The sequence below is a fragment of the Corvus kubaryi genome, unplaced genomic scaffold, assembly GCF_017639235.1.
Source record: "Corvus kubaryi isolate FWS band 111438036 unplaced genomic scaffold, C.kubaryi_AGA036_p1.0 split1-131, whole genome shotgun sequence".
In the NCBI taxonomy this organism is placed as follows: domain Eukaryota; kingdom Metazoa; phylum Chordata; class Aves; order Passeriformes; family Corvidae; genus Corvus; species Corvus kubaryi.
The window spans coordinates 7,317,387-7,341,783 of record NW_024582073.1 but is presented as its reverse complement, the minus strand read 5'-3'; the positions used below and the strand labels follow the sequence as shown (position 1 = coordinate 7,341,783).

The 24,397-nt window shown below is 38.3% G+C and overlaps 1 protein-coding gene across 2 annotated transcripts in view; it reads right to left on the bottom strand.

Annotated features, from left to right (window-relative positions):
* The window catches only part of KCTD8 (potassium channel tetramerization domain containing 8), a 156,287-nt gene that overhangs the window by 40,859 nt on the left and 91,031 nt on the right, over positions 1-24,397 (bottom strand). The window contains exon 2 of one of the 2 annotated variants that reach the window (XM_042053561.1): positions 21,334-22,653. The exons of the other annotated variant lie outside the window; for it this stretch is intronic. Coding sequence (XP_041909495.1) covers positions 22,193-22,653 — 461 coding nt within the window. The 3' untranslated portion in view covers positions 21,334-22,192. Of the gene's footprint in view, positions 1-21,333; positions 22,654-24,397 lie in introns of those variants that run through there. 2 annotated transcript variants of the gene reach the window in all.

Genomic DNA, 24,397 nt, shown 5'->3' with positions numbered 1-24,397 from the left:
AGCCTAAGGTGTTTAGATGCTTCTCCCTTCCTGTTGTCCTAAGTCCTCAGGGCTCGGGAGAGGAATTGCAACCTTCCCATTTGATAGAAGGCAAAGAAGTGCATAGAAATCCTGCATGCAAAAGAGGGCTTATCGCTTAAACTTTTTTTCATTTTGCAAAAGGGAGCCAAGGTGCCTAAATCAGGGCCATGGATCCAGCTTCTAGATGACAAATTAACTTTTCGATGTTTGGAAGTGTGTTGCTATAGGATGCTGCAGCACTACATATATCTGAGCTGGTTAATGGGCTGTCTTGGAGAATAGATGTATGAGCGCCTATAATGATCCCTCACTTAGGCCAGGGAATCCCAGAGTGGCCAAGGGGTGTGAGGACGAGGATGCTCTGTTTCCTGCATTGTTTCCTGAGGCACCAATTTCCAACCACTTTCCAGCACTGGGCACCAGGCTGGATAGCTTTAGTTGTGATCCTGCTGAGCTCTTCATACATGGTTTAGACTAAGACACCTCTTGATTTAAGATACTCAAGGTGCCAGAATATGTTAAAAAGAAGTTATAATAATATATATCTAAAAGGAAAATTGTCAGCACTGAGGATATTATATTTTTGTCATAAATACTATCCTGGAGCAAAGGGCACAATTAACAGCAATTTTTTAGATAACAAATTTTTTATTTAACAGATTTTTTTAGGACTTAATATAATCTTTTCTATCTCAGTGAACTGTACATTAAAAAGCTTAGATTAGTTATATCAGAGATCTACAATAATGGTCACTAAAGTTAAATATATGCATGTTTAACATATATGTGTATGTGTGTGTATTTCTGCACATTTTAACTACAAATATTAAGCCATGAACTGTGGATATTAAGGTTTTAAATATTTATGCCCCCCAAAAAATACTCTTTAAAGGCTTTAAATTTTTTTGACAATACTAGGAATTCTGCAAGTACTCTGAGCCATGTTTGTCCCATGAATCTTCCTAGAGCTGGTGGATTTTTGTTTCCTCTGATCAGTTGTGTGGAAAACCTATAAAATAAATCTACCCTCACAGCCCTCCAAAGACAGTTAGTTTCTTGACATCTTAATGGTTCTGGTTCACACCATATTATTGTTGTTATAATGTCAGAGCCATTCCAAAAATGAGGGCATTCCCAATAGCCATGTATCTCATTGCTCGCAAATGCTAGGCTGCTGTTTTTAAAATAAATATGTTGCAGCAATAGTGATCAGGGAGTGTTCTTGTTCTGGTTGACCTCTTGAGTCCCAGAATACAAGATTTGTTCAAACTAGTAACAGAAATGGGGAAAAAAATCCCCAGATTCACAAAGATGTGTTTCATCTTTCAAAAATCTATGTAGTGGAGGAGAGTCCTCCCCAGGAAGATTTCCAAAAAACCAATTTTGGCAGGGCAGACACAGACACACAGAATTTAAGAGACCTCTATTAACACATTAACTGTCTAAAACAAAAGGTTACATATGGTTAAGGAAGCCTTCACTGCCCGGCTGAGAACACCTCTCTTCCAGTTCCCAAATAGATATTTCCCTTTCCCTTTTCAGCAATCAGGTGAGGGCATGGCAAGGAGGAGGTCCAAGTGCATGGGTTGGCACATGGTGGTCATCCTAGAGGAGAATGGCACAAAAAGAGGGATATTTTGGGGGTCCTGATATCAAAGAATAGCACTGTGAATGACTGAGGCATATGGCTGACACAAAACTGACGTATATGGTTTAATATAAATAAATAAACAACAGATGTATATATAAAATTCAAATTTATTCTCTTGTGTCTTTCTTGGAATAGCTCTAAACCAGGATTTTCAGTAGAGAGGCTTTCTAATCTCTGCAGGGGTGTGCAAAGGTGTCCCCAAATGACAAGGCACTGTCCTGAAGAGATCCACTGATGTCACGAGCAGCCAAAGCCCAAAACTCTCCTTCAAAGAAGGTTTCAACAGAACTCTTTCTGGAAAGCCTCTATCTTACCCATAGAAAGGGCTGGCCAATTATAACAAGATTATTTATTCCTCAGAATGTCTTATACCCCACCTTAGGTTTTGTGGGTTCAAAAAAGCATGCAGGTGCTTCTAGGAGCTCTTGACTCAAGCAGATCACTATACCTGCTCCTTCATTTCTTAGGAAAGACCTGAGGTAATAAAGGTCCTTCAACTTCAACCAGAACATTCCTCTGCTGAAAACCTGCTGACCCTTGTACATCTGCCAGCATCTGCATCAGTGTTAATTTCTCAGTTAGGTGCAGAGAAGCAAAAGAATAACAGCAAATTAACTCTGCATGTCAGCTTCTACAGGTATAATCAGAAAGGTTTTTCTCTCAGTTCAGATCTGATGAGCATTCAGAAAATGCCACAGGGGAGAATGCATCCTCTTGCCCCTTCCTCTGTTTTGACACTTCTGAGGGAGCAAGGCTTGCTCTCTGTTGCTCACTTGGGTGGAGCACAAAGGCCGGTGGCAGTTTCCTGGTTGCTCTGCATCCCTACCACAATATCATTTGTGGACTGCACCCCATGTCTTGAGCAATCCTTCCCGTTGGAAGCATTCCTGATTCAAACAGGCCAGCATCTCAGTATGAATAACGAGTGCACTCAAATGGGTACCTGCAAATTAACGGTATCCAGTCCTTCCACGGGCTCCTAAAGCATCTCCCACAAAAAATGCCTTGCTTCTTGGGGACTGAGAGCAACTTCAGGTGTGTCAGCACGGATGTGGATGACTTTGCCTGTGGTCATCACCTTGAGACCTTGGAAACCCTTTTCTTTGTTTAGACCACTGTTTCATGTCCTCAAGCTCTTAATCAATCTTAGTTTTGGATGGTTTCAGCCTGTTTTCCTAAATGTTATGTGGTCAAAGCATTTGCTTTAAAACAGTATTTAAGCAGTACATTACATTCTGCACCAGGGAACTCAGAGCTCTTGGAAGTGATTTAGCTTCTGTTATTACTTCTGAAGACATAAATAATAATAATTAAAAACATAGCTATCAGGGTGAATTCAAGTGACAATGAAAAGCATTCAGAAATTTATATATAGTACATTTCAAATGTTTTTTCAGGAGGTATAAAAAGAAAACCTAATGTCGGGTGTAGTTCTACTGCTGTTTTGTGAGAGAACTAGTGCATGTATGTGTGCATGATGAAGAGGGAGTTGGGAAGATGGGGAAAAGACAGATATTTCTGGGACCCACATTCTCAGCTCAAAAGCAAGAAAGCTCCTATCTAAAAAAAGATTTTCTGTTCAAAATTTCAAAACTTCAGCCATAATGAATATTTACTAAAAAAATGCAAGTTTAAAAAAATTTATTTAATGACCTGGATGTGACACCAATCCCAAGAAAAACCAGTAAGCATACAGATAAGACTATCAAAGGTGTTTATATATTTTTTAAATGCCAGGTGTAACTGAAAATTGCTAGCTTTGCACTGACTGACTTTGAAACTTTCAATAACATTCTTCCAATGTAACCACTTTGATAGATAATGTAATAGGTGAGTTCTGTGGTATGTTCTAAATAGGCTTCTGGAACAGAATTTTAAGCCTACATTTTTATAATATTTTGGGTTCATTTTTTAGTTTATTTTATTTTGATATTATTTGTTTACCTTATAATTGCTTTTACTAAAGTCTACACCCAGAGTTGTTGAGTGAATTGATTGCATAAGAAAGACAAGTTTTTACACAAACCACCACCTCAATTTTCTTCCAATATTATTGTTGCATTTCTCACTTTCTTTCCTCTTCTTTAGGTAAGAGTTAAGTATAGTATTAGATACACCAAAGAATTAAAACCAACAAAATATGCAACTAAATGCTTCAAAAAAGGTATTTCACAAATAAATCCTTTTATGCTAAGACAAAATATCCATATTAGAAAAATTGTAATTGAAAAATATTTATATTGTAGAATTCACCAGCTGTTCAAACTGAGAGCTCTCTACTGTAAATTAAAGAATAATAATAAAATAATACAATAGAGTATTATAGGCAAACTAATCTAGAATAAGATCAGCCTTATGCCTTTAAGCAAAAAAGTTGCATCTTGTTTTATATACTTTAATTTTAGCGGCTTCATGCTATTTTTCTTTACCTTAACAGCATTACCTAAAATGTTCTATTTTGAATTATTTTCTCTGGCTTTAAACTTGAATAGGTGAAGTTTTTCTTCCACTGACAGATCATGAAACTGAAACTTTTTTGCTGTTGGCTTATGATCAGCTCATTTTGCTCACATATCCATGCTGAAACCATTATAGGTTGACCTCATAAAACCAGGAACATAAGCAGTTTCTAGTTTTGGCTCAAAAGCATGCGAGTTTACATCAGAAAAAGTTCAAAGCATTAAGAATGACACATCTAATGTGTTTATTTCTTCCCCCTCCCCCTTTTTTTTTTTAGTAATGCTATCTTAACTCTCATTCAGGTTAAGAAAAGAGAGGCTTTTACCTGCAGATGAATTTTCCTAATGCACTGTAGGCTCCCTAGATAAGTAAGGATTTTATTGTAATCTTTTATAAGATAGGAAAAAATAAAAAGAATAGAAAGAACACATGGGGTTTTCAAGTCTTGCAGAAATACTTGAGTTTTGAATGCTCAGTGATGCAATCTAAGCAACTTTCTGACATCCTAGGCAAATGGTTTATGGAAGGTTGGGGAAGAATCTCTTGTGGCAAAACACAAAACAGCCAGGTCTATAATTGCTTTCGTCTACAGAATTCCTGCTTGTTTGTGCTAGTTTTCCTATTGTTTAGTTCCTGCATTGTTTAGTCAGTAGAATTTAATGTGTCTTAAAATCACTGTATTTTTTACTTTCAGTTTAATTCTTTTCCAGTGTTTAAAAAACCCCAGCACTTCATAGCTTTTGCCAGTATTAACAATCAAAAAAATTACTATCTTGAATTTAAATGTATTTGAGTATCTAATATAGGAAATGGCTGACAACAGAGAAGATGTTCATCATGTGCAGTAGAACACTTGAAGTCAAGTTTTTCTTATATCATGGCAGGTGAATAATTTTAGATAAAATTCAGTAGGGCCAGCTGAGGTGAAATATATATTCTTATGCATCTCTCAGAAATAACAGATTATAATAAAATGCTTCTTATGAAATAAAATTGGTCCTAGGACAGAAAAGGAGGGCTTGGGCAGAAGATAAAGAATTTCAAGAAGCTGATAACAGACTCCATTCTTGAAGATGCCCAGTTTCAGTAACTGACTTTTCAAACATCAAGTAAATGGAAATCGGTAGAGTTAACAGGGCCCTGGTCACAGTCTTAGCTGTGAAGACCCAGCTAATTTTCCAGCTAATTGGAGCTACCAGTACCATGCAGATCCTCTGTACTAATGATTCCTTTATTTTGATTTCAGAGTATTCTGAGTCCTGCAGAGAAAATGAGAGCTCAAATACTGTCATATCAAATCAGGATGCTAGTTTCTATTGTCCTTAGTACGAATTAATAAAGAGAGAAGCTCAGCTAGCTTTGTGTTGCAAGTTATTTTTTCAAAGTAGAAGATAGGTTGTTCCCATCTAAAGCTATAGTTGTTTCACCAGTACTTGTTATCTAAATCAGCAAAGTCTTATTAGAAGGCAAAGATCTGATATAAAACATACTAAGGTTACTGTGCTTTTCCCTACTAATTTCAATCGGCTGCAAAAAAAATTTAACTTAGAAACCATTTGGCTAAACTTGTAATTTGAAAGGTACAGATCATTAATCTTGGGATCTCTGAGTCACATATGATACCTTAAGGTGAGACTTCATTCCTAAAGGTCTTAGTTTGAAATTTTAGTCTACAGCCTTTTTTTTTGGTAAATTGTCTTTACAAAGAGTTGTTATGCCTCTTGTTCATTTATTGTATCAGAAGTTACATAGAGTTTGCTTAGTCTCATTATTGAAGCTTGTGCTGTCTTAACCTTTCTTCCTCAGTCTTTTCCTTACAGAACAAAAAACAAATTTGCAAAGACAATGCCTCATTAATCAGATTGATTCTATGTTATTAATAACTGTTAATCACAAAGCAAGAAAAAAGAAATATATTTCCTCAACCATTTTTCTTTCTTCCAGAGACCCTTTGAAAGTTAAGTAATTTCTAACATAAATCTGTTCAAGCTCATAAGAAATATAATTGAATTCTAACTTAATATGATTTGAGATCAAAGTTCCTGTAAGACAATGACATGATTTTGCTACGGTAAATGGCTTGTGATTCTGCTACATTCATATGCCATTTATTTTCTTCTGATTTTACTATGGCACAAGCTAGCTGATTGTTCACTGAAACACAAATCACTATTCCAGTCAGAGAGCCCACTTGCCCTATGTATGAAAAAATTAAAACCTTTTAAATACTTTGTGGAAATAGGCATCTCCCTTTCCCCAGCACTTCTTGAATGCAATAAAAAAAATCTTTACTTCATAGCAATTTTTCATATCACATTATTAGAAATCTGCCAAAGAAATAAGGACATGTAATTTTGATAATGTTAAAACTGGCAAGTAAGAGCATCACCAAATTCAGATATTATTGCTAAAGAAGGGAAAACCAATAACTTCCACACAAATATCTTAGATATGTCTGTCTGCTAGAGTCTCCATGGTAATTAAAACTCAAGAAGAGTAATTGTTAAAGTACTTGCTAATGTCAGTGTGTCAGAATGCACTCATAGGAAATTCTTAATACTCCTTTAAGAAAGGGAGAACACAATTTGCATTAGTAGGCTCTTTATACTCCTTAATTCGTGTGTCCACAGCCTAACTTTTAGTCAAAGGTTAGAACTTTATCATCAGGGTATTAGTGGAAGGATCTCCAATCATTATCAGAGCTTTTTGGTAGCATAATTTTCAATCTTTCCTCATATAGGAATGAGCAACAAAAAGCAGAGAACTTCTGCCTGCAGGTTAGTGCTGTTAATGGAAAAGGTATTACTTAATGCTACGAAGTATGCAAGTTTTTTAATATGACGAATGGCAAAGAAGTGGATTTTTCATGAGAGGGAAGTAGTTTTCTGAAAAGCAAAATAAAAAATGCTGTAGGTTTTTGCATCAACAAATATGAAAAATCATGCATGGATTTAAAAAAGAAGTCAGCCTTTTCATTAAAAATCATAGGAAAGAAAGCTGACAGGCCATATGAGGCAGGAGTAAAAGAGTTATTGACTGTGAGATGCAGATCACTGAGGGAGAGGGATAAAAGAAAAAATAAATTGAGATTTTCCCCTGATAGATTGGCTACTTGCCTATATTCTACATATGAATAAATAAATAGTGTGTGAAAAGAAGTGTTAGTCTGAATTGCATGTCCCTGTTAGAGTGATATGTTATCTTTTGCTTTAAAATGCAGCTTACTCCTCAGGATATATTTTAGGATTATTCAATCAAAGTTTAGTTAAAGCATGATGACAACTGCAAAGAGAGAAAAATAGGAACAGAGAATTATAATTAAAACACTTCAAAAAAAGGCCAAGTTCCAAATAAATAATGATAGCCTTAGAGGAGCTGGATGGGAAATGGAGTGTGTGTGGTGTTTATTTAGCAGAGCATATCTGTTGTAAGGACTGATGTGACCACTGGACAGGAGGGAACTCCAATATGTTGGTGTCAGACTGAGAAGACACTGCAGGCAACAGGTACTGAATTTAGTTGCATACAGGTAACTGAGATCACACTGGTCAATAGCATGTGACAGGAGAGTTGGAAGCAGCTCCACAGACGATATCTACGTCTTTGCATTCTAAAGGGTGAGTCCTGTATTTTTCCATGTATTCAGATCCCAGACTAAACTAAAGAGAAGTCAATGTGGAAGTAGAGACCACACGTGGCACCAACAAATGTTTATAGAGAAAATTATATATATTTGTGTTAAAACAATCCCCAAGACATATCCTTTCTGGGCAGCATAAAAGAAAACATCTGTTGCAGAGAGCGCAAAGGCTCTGAATTCGGATGGTGTTCAATCTTTTATGCACAATTTGGTCTTTTATGCATATTACGGGACATTTTTAGTGGTACCTCACATAAACTGTGTCTCCCTTGTGGAATCTCACATTGGGGTAGGTTATTGGAAGCCAACAGCCATTTCAGTGGTAATTTCAGCTGGGACAAGTAATGGCACCACATTAGGAACCAATAACAGGATGCTAATGTTTGTAGTATGCTCTGGCAGTGCATAATAATGAAGGGGAAGTAAAAGTTTAGAATCAATTCTTAATTAGGCAGATGACTTTCTGATTCTGACAAATACTGATACTTGCCCAGAACTTCAGCACTGACTCAGAGTGTCTGCAGCATTTCTGCCCTAGGATGCCCAGGTCCCTACCAAGCAGTGTTGCAGGATCTGTTTGCTTTAGCTTTTATTGAATAAAGCCACTTGAGCCTCTGAGCATCTTTTTCAATCCCTTAGATTTGTGTACAGTTTTATTCCTGTAGTGTCCGTGATCTTATGCCATTTGGCAGCACTCACTGCTGTGGTGAACACGTCATGATTTCAGCAGAGTGAGAATGGCAATGAAAAAGAAAAATGCTGGCATTTTGGGAGCAGCCCACTTACTTTCAATCAGTGTGAGGAAACACGATGTTTTAGACACTAATGAAAATTATTTCAGCATATCCTCTAAAGTTTCAGACATCTTCTAAAGTTTCAGGTAGAAAAGGTTGAGAACCTTCCCAGAATAGTTCATGACTGGCTACAGGACACCTTGTGTGGGTATTGGGGACGGTGTTTAAATCAACATCTTGCATTATATCCAGTGTGAATGGCAGCTACAGGGATGCTGTGGATGCAGCTCTTTTTGTCTCCTGTAAAGCCTGAATATTGCGCTTTAGCCATACGTGGGTGAGGAATTGATAAAATGAGCAAACATATGGAATGGTTAAGCCTTCCACAGCACTTAACACTCTGTTCCAAATTCCCTTCTGCTGCCCAGTGGTATCTGTCAGAGTTTATAGCTGTAAATGGGGAGTGAAGTTGGGCTCAAAGCTGAGCTGCAGAACATCTTTTTCTTTCTGTTTGTGGTTCTGTTTTAATAAGCTTTTTTTAATTTAGGGAATTTCTTTGGTTTTAAGAACCTTGCATAAGACTTCTGTGTGTGCTCTCAAGTTCAGCTATACCAGCTTCATAGTCCATTATGCTGAATGTCCCTGCTTTTAGAGATGTGGTGTAAGGTTAGGGAACTCTGATGAGTATCTAGAAAATGTATTAAAATCTGAGGATCAGAAACACTCTACATGGAGCATGTTCATCAGTCCATGTCTTTAAACACCTGTGACAGCTGACTGACTGCTTGTTAGGCCAGCACACGCAGCACAAAGGAGACAGGAGTTAAGTGAGGCAGGAAAGCAGAGCAGCAGAAAGAAAGCTGCCCATTTGGCATCTCCTGATTTATAAGCTTATATTGGGAACTCCTTCATTCAAAATGTTATTTGATGATCCCCTGTTGAAGCCCCTGGGTCTTCCTACAAATGAATGGAAATAGATTTAAAATGTTAATCTTCATTAGCTAGGAATTATTAAATAAGTTATTTATATTTTCCACAGATAGGCATATTCTTTCACTCAGAATACACATCTATTATCAATCCTTCCACAGTTTGTTATTTACTGCCTGCTCACAGGTCAGGTCAACAAATTCAAGTTTTTAAAAGTCTGATCATGATTTTAGGTCATTTAATTTAGGGCAATTAGGAAGTTGCTAGAAATTTCAGCACATTCCAGGTCAATTCATTAAGTTTTATAATTCTTCTGAAGTTTAAATTTAACACTTTTCTGCTGAATTACAACTCTAATTAATTATCTTCTATGCTACTCATCAAAAGGACTCCTCTTCTCCTATCTTAACCTGCTAATAAATGTCAGTGTTTATGAAGAGAAAGGTGCCAGATTCTCATTTGCACTAAGGCTCTTCACAAGGAATGACAGTAAAAGATGCCTAATAGGTGTGTAAGGTGCTTTGTCTCCAGTTTTAAAAACCTCTCTCTACTGATAGAATGGACAGCTGTTCTGACAGTGTCTAAATGAGCAAAGATCTAAGATTTTGTCAGTAGAAAAGCAAATGGGCAATGAAAGACAAATGCTAGTTCTAGGATTTAGAACTCATCACATATACATATACACTATTTTTTGTTTGCTAAACTGTTCATTTATTACAATAAGAATAAGTTTTCTCTCCATAACCCTAGGGACATGCCTAATGCTCTCCCTGTTGATAAGACTTTTTAAGGCCTGTATTTTTTCTTCTACCAGCTCCATTGCTTTTAAAAGTCAGTCTTAGCAGTAACACAAATTGAAGGGGAGGGGGCAGAGAAGTGGGGTGTTTTTTTGTTTCTCTGACAAACAGGTATTTCCAGAAGCATGCTGACATTTCATCATCCTCTGGACAATTGTATTCTCGAAGAAGGGCTATATTTTGTGGGTGATTGCTTCCAATACACAGAGTTAGAGCTTCATTGCTGTCCTGTATTAGTTTAACCTTTTTGTCCCAAATGAAATTATTATGAGCTGTTTCAAATGCAAGGAAGTAGAAATGAGCAGTAAGCAGAACTGTCCAAGGCAGGCATTTGCACAGTTTCTGTTCCTTCACCTGAAAAATATAGAAAACTTACAGGAAAGGGATTACTTTAAATCAGCCACAACTGTAATGACAGAGACATCATTGCTGTTCCCTGCATTTTTGTGAATACTCCTTTATAATTTTTTACTGTCTTATTATTCCAATCTTATTTTCCTTCCTAAGAATATATCTAGTTGAACAGCTGCTGTATGCATATCCATTGTCAGGAACCATGGTGGCTCCCTGGGGAACAGCAGTGCAGGAATGGGCAGCCAGGACTTGTCCCAGAATCCCAGCCAGAGAGCAGAGCAACCAGGGCACAGGGCCCCAGCCCTGAGGAGTGAGTACCTCCCTGGGGATGAAGATGGACATAGGCCAGGACATCAGCCCATGGAGGGGGATTTATAAAGGGACAGACTGTCAGCTTTGCTTACAATCCAGGCATCCTAAACTTCTGTTAAACTGTAACTCACCTGCTGCCTAAACCTTCAGGTCCATCCATCATCACCTACCTACCCAAATGTTGCAACCTAAGTACACACCAAAGCTACATCCCAGGTCCTGTAGACGGGAACAGTCCTCAGCTCATCCAGCAGAACATCTGGAAAGTCACATCTGTCATGTCCTGGAACTATTTTGCTGCTCTGGATTTCCCTGAAAGCCTAATTTTTCTATTTTTCTTTTTAATGAGGTGAGTGACAGAGCTATCTTGCTGCCAGGGATGGCTCAGTTAGTGATGCTAGAGCTGAGCAGCCATTCCCCATCATGAATCTGTGTCCAATTACAATGCAATTGGCCAAAAGGCAGCTGGTGAAGAAAGCATCATGAGCATCTGGGAAAGGAGGGGAAAGGCAAGGTCTGTGCTGGGAAGCAGCTATCAGTTCTGTGAAAGGGTGGATTAATAAGGGAGGAAGTTTTCTGGACCAGACAAGGCTGGCAGAACTCAGAAATGCCTCTCTTCCTTTCCCTACTATTCAATATTATTTCACTTGGAAGGCATATTTCTGTCCTCCACAGCATGTAAGGGAAGAAATCACTGTTTCCCATTCCACTCTTATCATCGCCTTACTGAGCAGTCACTGCTTATTTTCATGGCCTTGACTCCAGTCTCAAGCTCCTTTTCACAACCTCTCACAAATGGCTCAGAGGTGCTTCCGGCTTCCCCATGGTGAATATACTGATGATCGCCACCTCAGCCTAGAAAAATCATGGTGTCTGAGCACACTGTGCCTGTTTCTGCTCCCTCCAGGATCCTCCTCAGCCACTGTGTCATGCAGGCATTGTGGCAGGCAGGGAGAGCCCAGACCCAGCTGGGGTAGGGGCTGTAAGCCCTCTCGTCCTGCAGCTCTGTTCCCTGCAAGTTCAGGAAAAGCCAAGATCAGTTTACTGCCATCACCACCTGGGCTGTGCTTGGTAAGGGCCAGCACATCTGCAGGTGCATGCGACTGCATGGGTGTTGTTTCAGGCTCCTCCTCTGGGGCAGCACCTCGCAGCTTGCTGCATCTCGGGTGTTCACCGCATGGTTGACATAAGTTCCTGTGTGCTCTTCCGCTTCCCTCTCCACACTTACCACTAGCTCTGTCTTATTTTTATTCAAGAAGAGACAAAGTTGGCTTCTAGCCCAGATTTGCAGCTGGTGTCTCTAGAAGAAAGCTTACAGAGGGAAAAAAAACACAAACCAGTAAACAAATAACCCAAATTCTGTGCTGAATCTGCAGATTATGCAGTTGGCTTCATTCAGCCTTATAAGACATTGGAGACTGAGGGGAGGTAAAGGCTGTAAGTACTTTCTCCTATGATGGGGAGAGCAGCAGTAGTTGCTCTCTCTCCTCCAGTAGTGGCCAATACACTGAGAATCCCAGGTGGGAGCAATGCCTTTAGCAATGCTGTGCATTGCAGGAGTTAGAGCCTGGCAAAGGAGAAAGAAAATAGGAATTTGCTGTGATGGCTTAGAGAAAATACACTTTGCCACTGACAGAAAATATCCCTACTGCCAGAAATGGTTCTTTCTTTCAAAAAACTTTCAAAAAACGTAGCTTGTTTTCCCACCTGAATTGCATACTGAACAGCACAGCACAGAAGGTACAGACAGGGTTATTCTCCAAAGAGGAGAATGCACCTTTTCTACCATGCAGCATTGCCCTTGGGTAATGTTAAGTGGACTTGCAATGTTAAGTGTTGAAACAATTCAGGGCAGTGATGGGTCAACAAATTGTTTCAGACAAGTGCCTTCTACAGAGTCTGGGCAGCCCCTTTTCAGGTTTTCCTTTGAGAAATTTTGGGTGGAACATCTGCTGCAAAGAGCAGAAAAGTGCACCTTCAGACACCCACCCCAGTACCTCTGCCTGGTGGATGGACTTGGAAAATTCAGCTATGTGGTATTGAGATAGAGAGACTCTGCCTTGAACCTCTGGAAAGGTCTGGATCTCCATTATTACAGGTAGCTGAGCTTTTGTGCTCCTTTTTAAAATTGTTTAACCAGTCTTTCTGAGGAACATGGTGCTCTTCCATCTACCCGTCTTCCATGAGGTAAGATTCCCTGGCTACCAGCTGCATCAGAATATTGCCCTGCACTGCTAGCACTTGAACAGATGGTAAACGTAAGGAGTCAGTTTTGAGGCATTAATCCTGTAACTGGATACCCATGGACAAGAACCCCATTCATATGAACAGACATTTGACAAAGCAGAGGGTCTTACTTAAACATTAGGCCACAGGGCCAAGGCCTATGCGGAAACACCCTCAGCCATTCAGGAGCTTTCCTGCTTAGTGGCGCGTGATAAAACTTCTCAGCTATCACACACCAACCAGAATCTTCAGTAGGGGAATAGGTCATACATGAGGACATTTTTTTTCTATTTTGCATTCTCATGATATGATTTCTAAGTTAGTTGATCACACAGTTGATGAGCAAACAATAGTGCCTAGTAATTTGATAAGTCTTACAAATATGAAGGTGTCAAAAAGGAAGACGGGTAACTAGGAGGATTTGTGAAGAAGAAGCATGCTCTAGACATGATTTAATTCACAGGGGGTTTCATTGATGTAAAAACAAAAGAATATGAAGAGATTGTGATTATACCCCACACTCTAATAAAATTTAAAAAGAACCATTTTAAGGAATACTAACAAGAATTACAATCTCTTTGCATTTAAGTTACATTCATTTCAATGGTCTCAGTTCTTGTTTTGCCATTTTCAATTGTCTTGAGGCAGGAGACAAGTCTTTATGCTTAACTGTACAGCATTAAACATGCAGCTCATGCAAAATAAATATAGAAGTGAAGCATGACAGGCATTCTGGGATATTAAGTAAATCAGCACACACCTACTGCATAAATAGTCATTGAATATCTGTGGGTGACGGGGGAACCTGAAGAAAATGACACATCTTCAAACCTGTGAGAAAGCATCAACCAGATAATCGTGTAAGCATGTGACAGCTCAAGACCCTTGTATCTTACCAGCTGAAAAGAATCCTTTGACCATTTAATGGTTACAGTAAATACAAGATATGATAATTCTGGACACTGGTCCTGCATAATATTGCAATTTTGCTGAAATTTTCTGCAGTCAAGACCATGATGGGATGTAGCACATACCCAAAAAACATATTTGTGGGAATAATATATTGCACTTGCACCATTGTTAAGGCATAATCTAGGAACTTACATCCATGCTTCCTAAGATTGGCATTGACACGGTGGGGCATTCAGGAGATGAGGCCCTTGATGGCTGCTATGAATGCAAGCAGGATGCCAGCTCCTGAGCACCAGCTGGGAACTATTCAGTGATCTGGGAGCCTCAGTCCACAGGATGTCCATCGGCAGATCATCAAGGTAGTCATGTGGGGATGATGCATTTAAAGCACATAAAGATTGCATTGCTCCCCAGGTACTTGAAGATGGGAGGAAACCACTCAAATCACTTTCATCAAAGCCATGGAGAACTTTTTTTGTCCTGTTCCTTCTCATTTTCCCTCTCTTTCCCCCATGACAGTTTCACTGTGTGTGAAGACTTACAGCAGGACACAGAAGACTTTGGAAAACTTCTGCAGCTTTTCAGAAACACTGATGCAGAGCTAATTTATTGAAAGCTTGTATGTGTAATAGTTCTTCTCATTTCTGTATCCAACAGAGCAGCGTCATTACTTGCCTCCTGCTGAGATGCCTATCACAGATTGGCTCAGACAATTGCTGTTTACCACTGTGTGGGAATAAGACAGACTCACGACGAGTACTAAAAAATAGCTCTTGTCAGACAAACTTGATTGCTTATTCCTTTCAAACGCACTACAGAATTAGTGGATGAAAGGAATGGGACAGTATAATAATTCCTGATTTCAATGTCAAGAAACCTTACTTGTAAAATTAATTCAAATTGATTTGGAGTGGAAGTAGGAATCTGTTGTTAAACGTGATGATAGGTCTTACTGAGATGAGGGGAAGGGCATAGGGATCACTGCAGAGATAACATGAATTTTCCAGAAACAGTAAAGAAAAAAAGAGTTACATGCCCAAGTCTCAGTAAATGCCACAGGGAATTTGGGACCTCTGTGTGCTTGTGAAGGTCTCTTTTGCATATTTTGTTTGGCATCTTCTCAAAGTTAAAGTAAGTGGAATGTTCAAGAAATTCAATTTAAAAAAAAAACCAACAAAACAAAGATAGATTCAAAAGTAATTAGAAATATAGAGAAAAGTAAAATATTTTACGAACATTTGAAGAAAGCGGCCTGGTTAGAAATAATTGAAAATCTGGGCTATATATTCACAGGAAAAAGTATTGGGGGGGGGGAAAAAAAAAAGAAAGAAAAAATTGACATAATTTGCGATATAAAAACAATTAATAATTAATTCTGCAAATGGAAATATCCCATCACAGTGCAGGAAGGAAATCTTTTTTTCATATCTCTGTCGTTCTGTTACTGACCAAAACTAGAATATGTGCATTTTCTTTCCCAAAACACCATTGAACAGCTGGAAGAAGTTCAAGAAGAGTCATGAGATGTATTTGAAACAACAGTCCTTAAATTGCCAGGGAAGCTTCAGGTAATTGTTCACATAAATTTAGTGAGTGTAGTAACGAAAATAGAAGTCAAGCCTACTTTTTTATCAGAGACCAAGAAGGTGCTTTTTAATTTTTCCATGAGGACATTCAGGACTGGCATCATAAAACCTGTGAAAGAGCAACTTTTTTCCCGAAGACTGGTCTTAGTTCTGCAAGATGGTGAAAGCAAGCTTGCCCTTGGCAAAGGATACACAAGGGCTCCTCATCCCTCCCTGTCCAGAGATGGAAGCATCACATGATGTCCTGGAGGAGCTGGGGCTTTCAATCCTTTGGGATGCCTCCAAATCCACAGTGGCATGGAGGACTACTTTTATCCCTGTCTTGTTTAAGCTCATTCTTGACTGTATGGCAGGTGTTCAATCACTCAGCAGCCACCTAAACTGCTCATGTCAGAAGCTTACTAATGTAATTTAAATCAGGGGTAGGTATAAATCAGAACAATTCAGGGCCACAGTGCCAGTGACTATTTTGTGCTGCATTGAATCAAAGGCTACCTTCAACCGAAAAATGACACCATATGAAACACACAATTCACCTAAACAGGAAGAGAAACAAGGAAAAAAGTTTTTAAGGGTTATTGATTGATAGTTTTCACTATTCCTCCTAGGCCAAACTAGCAATCCAGTAGGGATGAAAAATATTCTATTAGGTGTTGCCTGCAGTCAAAACTTTACATTTACTATGTACAGTATATATTTATGAAGAAAATAATTTTTCAGCAATGTATCCAGAGGAATCTAAGTTTGGAGCACATTATCAATTGATTGGTATTAAATTAATGAATTGCATGCATGTTAAGCAGATAACAGGCAAAGTGATAGTATTTCAGAATTAAATGTTGCTTTGGAATCTGTAAAGATTATTTATTGCCTATTTATGATTTCCATTCCTTTTACATAAATTTAATTAACTTCTTGTTCCTGGTACTCATCTGTTCTGGGGTGACTGCTTGCTAAAAATTACCCTGCACTGTAATTGAAATACTTAACATGCTCAGTGATAGAACTTCATCTAATATGTCTATGAAGGATTATATGAACTAGGGTCTTAGAACTAATTCCATCAAGCTATTTCTACATTTCCTTTTTATAAAGGAAATATAAAGTATATGAAGGAACATAAAACAACATTAACATCGTGAAAAAACAGAGAAATTTTAAAAGGCAATACAACATAGAGACATGGATATTCCCACTATATCCATCTGGTCTGTTATTGTTTTTCACAATTCCTTTTCCTTATTATCTGAGGAGAAGAGATGGCCCAGTAAGAAGAGGAAGAGTCCTTAGGGGAGGAGAAAATTCTCAAATACTTCTGTTATATTCATCACTAACTGTATTGAGTCCATTTGTGCTTTACCCCAATGTGCCTTACACAATTTAATACCTGCAGCTGAGGATTGCCAGGGTGCCAGGCTCCAAACAGATGGGAACACAGTCGCTGCTGAGTTTCTCTTCTGGGCACCATTTTTACTCTGTTTCCTCAGCACCCCATTTCATACTGTCACAAGCCCCATTTCAAAGAAGGAAGAGATTGCCATCTTCTGCTATGGTTCTACACATAAGAGTGCTGGGATTTGGTCCCACTGAAGGGCTGTTTTCTGTGCAAACAGTAATGATCCAGCAGAATAAAACAAGAACCCCAGCTCAGATAGTGATGCGAGGTGTTCTGGTATGAAGGCAAGTACCCACTGCAGCAGCCTGCAACAAGTTGTGTATCCCCACGAAAGGGTGTAGGGTGTGAGGAGGAGCTCTCACAGCTCTTACCTGAACCAGCCTCGTGCAGCCCAGCACCATCATCTCTGAACGGGGGTGTCTGATTTAGCTGCAGTTCCAACACACAGCAGCTGTAGGTGGCCAACAGGGTGCTGACAGCATCAGTGGTTCATTTATCAGCAAATAATGTCTTTGTGGCTTGTTTCACTGGAGGACTAGACTTTGCTAAAGGGATGTAACACCTGACAGTCTGAAACAGAGCACAAGCTGTAGGGCAATGTGACTTTGCCTTCCAGCTTGTGCTTTATGGCATCTTCGTGCCAGCAGTGCTGAAGTTATTCAAACCAGTAACACTGCCAGTGTGTCCAGCTTCCCTCATTGCTTTCCAGTGTAGTTTAGTCTCTTCTGAATTTAAATATATGTCCTCAGAAAAGGAAAGGATAAGCTCTTAAATAAAAATTACTGTATGGATGTCCATAATAATAATGAAAAAGAGAGGGGCAGAGCGGAAAATATGAAGCAGGCCAAAAACCTCTTCTAGATAACAGATCCTGGAAAAGAAGAAACTACTTGCTGGCCTGTAATATATAAGCTGAAGTAATGTGTGAATGCTATTTTTATGATGAGCCACACAAGTGGTGCAATCCTGCAAAAAACCTAAAGATTTCTTGATAATTTCTGGGCATTACAAAGAGCCTGGTTCAGGACATGAGTCACTTGTAAAAGAAACCCAGCATTGCCCTCTTGTTACTAATTTGGGTTTTCCGCCTCCAGCAGGAAGTGTATTTTTAAATACCATTACTTGAACAAAGACAGCATTAGCAAGTCAAACGATTTTGCATAAGCACTATTTTTTTTACAGGAGGCCATAAAATTATTCATTTTATGCAATTTATCATTTTTTTATTCATTCAAAGGAAATCCAAGTGAATTCTAAAATTCTATTTCAATAATTTTTATTTTAATTAATTTAATTCTAAAATTCTATTTTAATAAAATTCATTTCAATTATTCTAAGACTTAAAAATTCTTGTTAATGGAATAATCCTTCAGTAATAGACTTCTCCAACATGTCATTCTGATCTTTGTTAACACATTTTAAAGTGTAAACATCACTGTATGGCAAAACTCCGTTCCCCAGCATTCAGTTAGAACCATAAAAACTAGTGCATGTAACATTTATGATGAGGGCTTAAAATTCACTTCTCTAGTGAATAAACATGGGCAATAATAACATTACTTTGGCAACGGATTCTAATTAATTATCTCATGAAATATTAGCTTAACTGGGAGATTACTTAAAAAGGAAGATTTTATTCTTATCAGTTTCAAATCTTTAATCTAGACTATGCCATTCTATATTTCTGAACATGTTAATATTAAGAATTAAACTCATTGGAAAAACATAATGGGATATGTATTTCATGTTGAATTCCCAATAAGACTGTAATGTAAGGAATTGTGTTGATTTAGAAAGAAAATCTGCAAAAGCAAGAATTCCATATTTTAAGAATTGCTTTCCTTCCAGAAATAGACTTAATTTACATGTTAAATTATCTTTGTATTTTTTCCTTATTTAATTTTTAAAATAAATTTTATCAAAGAAATTATCACTTATGTTTTATTATAATAATGATGACTAAAACCTACCTAGTCTTTAATTACATTAAATGGAATTTGCACCCATCTTTGAAAAGGAGGGAAAGGAGGACCCTGGGAACTACCAGCCTGTCATCCTCACCTCTGTGTCTGGGAAGGTCATGGAACAGATCCTCTTAGAAGCTGTGCTATGGCAGACAGGCAGCACAGCTTCACCAAGGGAAAGTCCTGCCTGAACAATCCAGTGTCCTTCTATGATGGAGTGACTGCATCAGTGGACAAGGGACAAGCTACAGATCTATCTGTACTTATGTAAGGCCTTTGACACAGTCCCCACAACATCCTCCCCTCTGAACTGGAGAGACACAGATATGATAAGAAAATATAAGATTATAAGAAAGACGCAAACAAACATTTAGTAGGACCTGTTGTGAAAGCGAAAGTGTTAATGGTTTTAAAATAAGAGGGCAGATTCAGACTAGTTACGAGTAAGATAAGGACTTCTGATATACAATTCTCTTGTAACACCTGGGAGCTTCCAACCAACCGTAGCCACCTAAACACCCACAAGCTTCCCCGTTCCACTGAATGTCTCAGCTTGTGTTCTCCCTAGTTGTCTGAAAACTGTAAGATAATAACTGTACAGATAGGGTTGGAGCTCTAACTGGGTGAACTGGAAGCAAAGTGTGACGGAATTAGAATATGACTGAGGGATTCACGTGACCTGTGGCTGGTCCCCTCTCTCTCTGACTACAACACACTGGAATTTTTCACTCTGAAAGAAGGAGAGTGTAATTCCAAAACCAAAACACTTTGTCTTAAGATGCCACTGTGGTTACCAAGTAACAGTAATGTCATTCATCTGCCACATCACTCACATGCCTCATGAACACATGGAAAGTGGTTAAGGTTATCAAAAATCTTATGTTACACATGTACATATTATCACAATACTCTGGTCTCCTCAAGAATAAATCAATATGTTTTGAGGAATTTTAGGCAGTATAATAAAAGATAAAAAAAGCTCATAAAAATATTTATATACTGACAAATTAAAACCAATAGACAGGTCAAAAAATCACCTAAGCATACCTCAGGCAGTTACTTCCTGGAGTACTGAGAATAACTAGGAAGGCAAAACAAACCTCCAAGCTCAACAGAAAGGTTTACTGGGAATGCTCAAGATGCTATCTGCATCTAAAATGTATAATCCCAGATGGAAACAAAGCTCTCAGTATTAGTCTAACTTTGGACTAAGTAAAACTAGAATTGTACCCACCAGAGGATTAATGGTTAAACAGCTGGAATTTCATCAGGTAAAGACTAGGAAGCCAAAGATTAGAAAAGATAGAAAGTAAATACTAAACTCGTCTAAGAAGCATTAAACTTTCAAAAGAAAGAACAGATCTTTTGGACCAGGAAAAAGCAAGCAAGGAACATAAAGGCAAACCTGAGAAGCCAAGTGATTTCATACTGGTCTGCATCACTTCAGACTAGACTTATCCAGGGAACACTCTTTCAGGTTATTAAAATGTTGTAAAAAGATGTTGAAGCCAGGTGATTAACTGAATAAGAGAACAACCAGTTCTAGATAGGTTAAGAAAAAAATTGGTGAATGAAGTTGCTGAGCTACTATTACAAGTTTTTTAAAGTGGCTTTGTAGAGGACTAAAAAGTAATACAGGTATCAGGAATCACCCTGGAAATTATAATACAAGAAGTCCTCTTTAGCTAAACCAGTTAAAACTACCATAAAATGTAAAACATCTCGTCTGACACAACTGTGCAGTTAGTGCTACAGAACATGTATGGAGATTAACCCTTCTAAATGTGTACGTGTGCATTTGTGTGCTCACAGCAATAATTTCAAGTCTGTAAGAACTCAGCAGCTCTTTTGTGAATGCCAGCAGGCCTTACCCATTTCAGCTATAGCTGTCTGAACCACAGTTGTCTCCTTGGTGTTCCTGTTATGAGAAAGGAATTTATTTTCCCGTATCTGGGCTGAGATAACAGGTTTGCCATACAGAGCTGACTATTCACAGAAACTTTTCATTTGTAAATGTAGCACACTCTGCTGTGGTATTTTAAATCTTCTATTTCTAAGCTGCTTTTTGTGAACTTGTCAAATTGGAACTGCTTTCCGCTCTGTTTGTAAAACCACTCAATTTTTTAGTTCATCCCCTGCTGCTTCTTAGTGTAAGTCTCTTAGAGTCTGTATGGCAGTTCCAATTAAATGGCACTACCCTGAATATTTCTTCCCACTCTTCAAATATGTTTTTTGTTTTGTTTTGTTTTGTTTTGTTTTCCAGCAGAGTAGTTATGAAAATATTGAACAAAAAGTAAAAACTTGCTTGATTCTATTTAAAAAGGAGAGGAGATAACAACAGCCAAGAAAATCTACCAGATGGTTCTTTTAATAAATACATTAAAGTCTCTTTTATTTTTCTCCATTTTTAGCTACTAACATAACAAAAACTTTCAGACCATCAAACCAGTTTTCACAATCTGCCATAAATTTGCATTTCACAGAAATAATCCTGACAAGCACTAATAGATGAATGTTGTTGGTGCAATAATAAAACTATATAAGGCATATTTACACCATCCTTACATACAGAACACTGTACACACAAAAAAATCACAGATCCAGAACAAAGTAAATTCAATCCCTTAGACATTTTACGTTTATAGGCTCGGTATCAAACAAGTAATTCTCCAAGCAACAGACAACCTCTTGTTCTTGTGTGATTTATTTGTAACATTGTGCTCATGCAAAATAGGTATTTGCTTTATTGCATTAACATTGAGAGAACATTGGGAATTAGTTCCAAAACCAGTTCAACTGAATTTTAAACCCTGTTTCTCTTTGTCCTTAGCAAGTCTGAGTCATTTTTAATGGTGACATAAAATGAGGTGTTAACTGACGATTGAGATTTTTATCTGTTAAGTTCCAAAACAATAATGAAGCTCAACTGACTAAGGTTTGAAAACCATCTTTCTTGACCATGCACTTACTTTCTTGGCTATTATGAAGTGGTTTAGATGAGACACTTTTTGCATTTTTTAAGTTTCTATCTTTTTATATATATTTTTTAAAGAAAAACATGTACTATCCAACATCCACTGTTCACAGAAAGAAATAAGCAGCAGGAATAGCTCTGGTGGCAGAGTCGGCCAGGAGGAGGACATCAGTAAGTTAGCGGCAATGTAATAAACATCAAATGCTCCAGAGATATGTCAGGAAAGAGTTGATTACTATAACCCATATTTCTGTAACAGTTCAGACTGCCAGGGACGTTTGCGCTCTGGAAAGTAATCTGGAATGTGGATTTTTTTAAAATCTTGAATACATTTTCTCATTTCTTCCTCAACACTCAGCTTCTCACACACCTTCTTTTTGGAAAGATTTGTTTCTCTGGACTTGCTAATGAGAGTTTGAAAGAGTTCACTGTTCCTGCGTTTGTCTGGTGGTGGCATCCACTGCACTGGGGCCTTCTTAGACGGACGATCCAAAGTCAGAGTATTTGGCTGGTGGGCTGTGGATGGCTGAGTGCTGGTGGCATTTTCTTGAGGGGTGCTCGCTTCCGAGTGGCTGTCACAGCTTGAGGTGGACAACTCGTTACAGGAAGTCCCACTTTCACTGCCCTTGTCCAAGACTTTGTCGTGCTTCCTTTCTTCATGGTCTTGTTTGGGGGAAACGGTTCGCTGGGGGGGCCCTAATATAAGGCAGGAGAGAAAAAGTATTAAGCAAGCACTGCTTTACACAGAAAACTGATCAGACACCATTAGAAAAATGCGATTCATAGTCTCAGCTGACAAAAGTTGGTGTCATTTCCTTGTAGGCAAAAAAGCTATACACAACTGGTACACAAATTGAAGGTCTGGTCCTCAGAATTCCCACTCCTAAATATGTTTACAGCAAGAGTAACTTCACTGCCTGCCTGAGAATCCAGGTAAGGAAACATGCATAATGCTCACAGATTAGCTGCACTGCAAATCCTTGCACGCAAGTTTAAATGAGCTAGCTTGCTATTACACTGCAAGAAGTTTATTATGATAAATAAGATTTTGTTGTATAAAGGAAATACTACTGTACAATTTGAAAGCTCTCCACTTGAATAAAAATATTTCAGGGCTTAGATTTTAATTTTTTTGGAAGCTCTTAATTCACCTTCCCTGAACAGTCTACTGATATTGGCATCTGCAGATGTCAATTCTGCAGAAGCCCTGGACAGAAAAAGGAGTATTAAACCTAGGATAACAGAGAGATTTCTCACTACAGAGTCTTTACAGTTTTGGGTTTTTTTATCCTGTAGTGATTTCACCACCCTTCTTACTGTCAGTTGTTACCCTAGACTTGCCTTGATGCAGGCTCAGAATTCAGCTGTACACCTCCTACCACACAGGCTGGCAGGGAAAAGGAGGTTATGAAGTTATGGGTAAAGAGGCATTCTGCCATTGCAGGGGGAGAGGCCCACCAGCCTCTTGGCAGGCACTGCTCAGCAATTCACACGCCTGAAAATCAGATCTAGGCTCTTATTCCCTCCATATATCATTTTTGCTTTGAAGTCTTAAGCAGAATATGAATGTGAAAATTAAGTGGTAGCCACTAAATCTGTACAAACATTTTCAGTTTTGAAGTCTTATTTCAAAACTCCAGCTGTGAAGTGAAATGATACTATGCTGACATCATACAAACACCACAATCTTAATTTAGGACACTATCTAAAGATGACAGAAATATCTACGGAGCTCAAGGGATGTTGGATTGGACCAAAGGGAAAAATTTCAACGATATTTAAGGATCTCAATGAAAATGTAAAGTGGGGATTCAGTGGCAGTTGTGTGTTTGCTACAAATCCTGAAAGTGTTCAAACAGGTTAGGTATCTAAATATCTTATGAAAACTAGATTTTCTTTACAGTTTATCCAGACACCACCAGCATCAGTTAACAGCCTTTGCCAGTAACAAAACTCAGGGTATGACAGCTCTACCTTGAGTCATTGGGACAGAGTTGTAAGATTTTTGATTCACTTAGCATTGTGTTGTTCAGAATTACAAATTAGAAATGCAATTACAATTACAAAGAAGGCAGAAGGAATATGAACACTCCAATGGTCTTTTTGACAGTGCAGTTCTTTGACTCAAAGGAACCTAAGAAGATTGCAATATTTTATGAGATGGGGGAGGGGGGAAACCAAAGCAATACACAGCGGAAAATAAAGATTAGTCTAACAAAAGCAGCATTCAACAATGCTTTTCTTTTGTTTTAGCCAGCATCCCAGGATGCTGTGTCCTATTTCTATAGTCCATCTAGAGAAACCCATGAATAATCAAGAGCCAAAGAGACAACAATCCTACAGGCTTGTACTTACATTATGCAGAGTGAAAAACACAAGCAATTTTCTACTTCATTATATTCAACCCAAATATTTAACACATGGCTGCAGCGATTTCCCT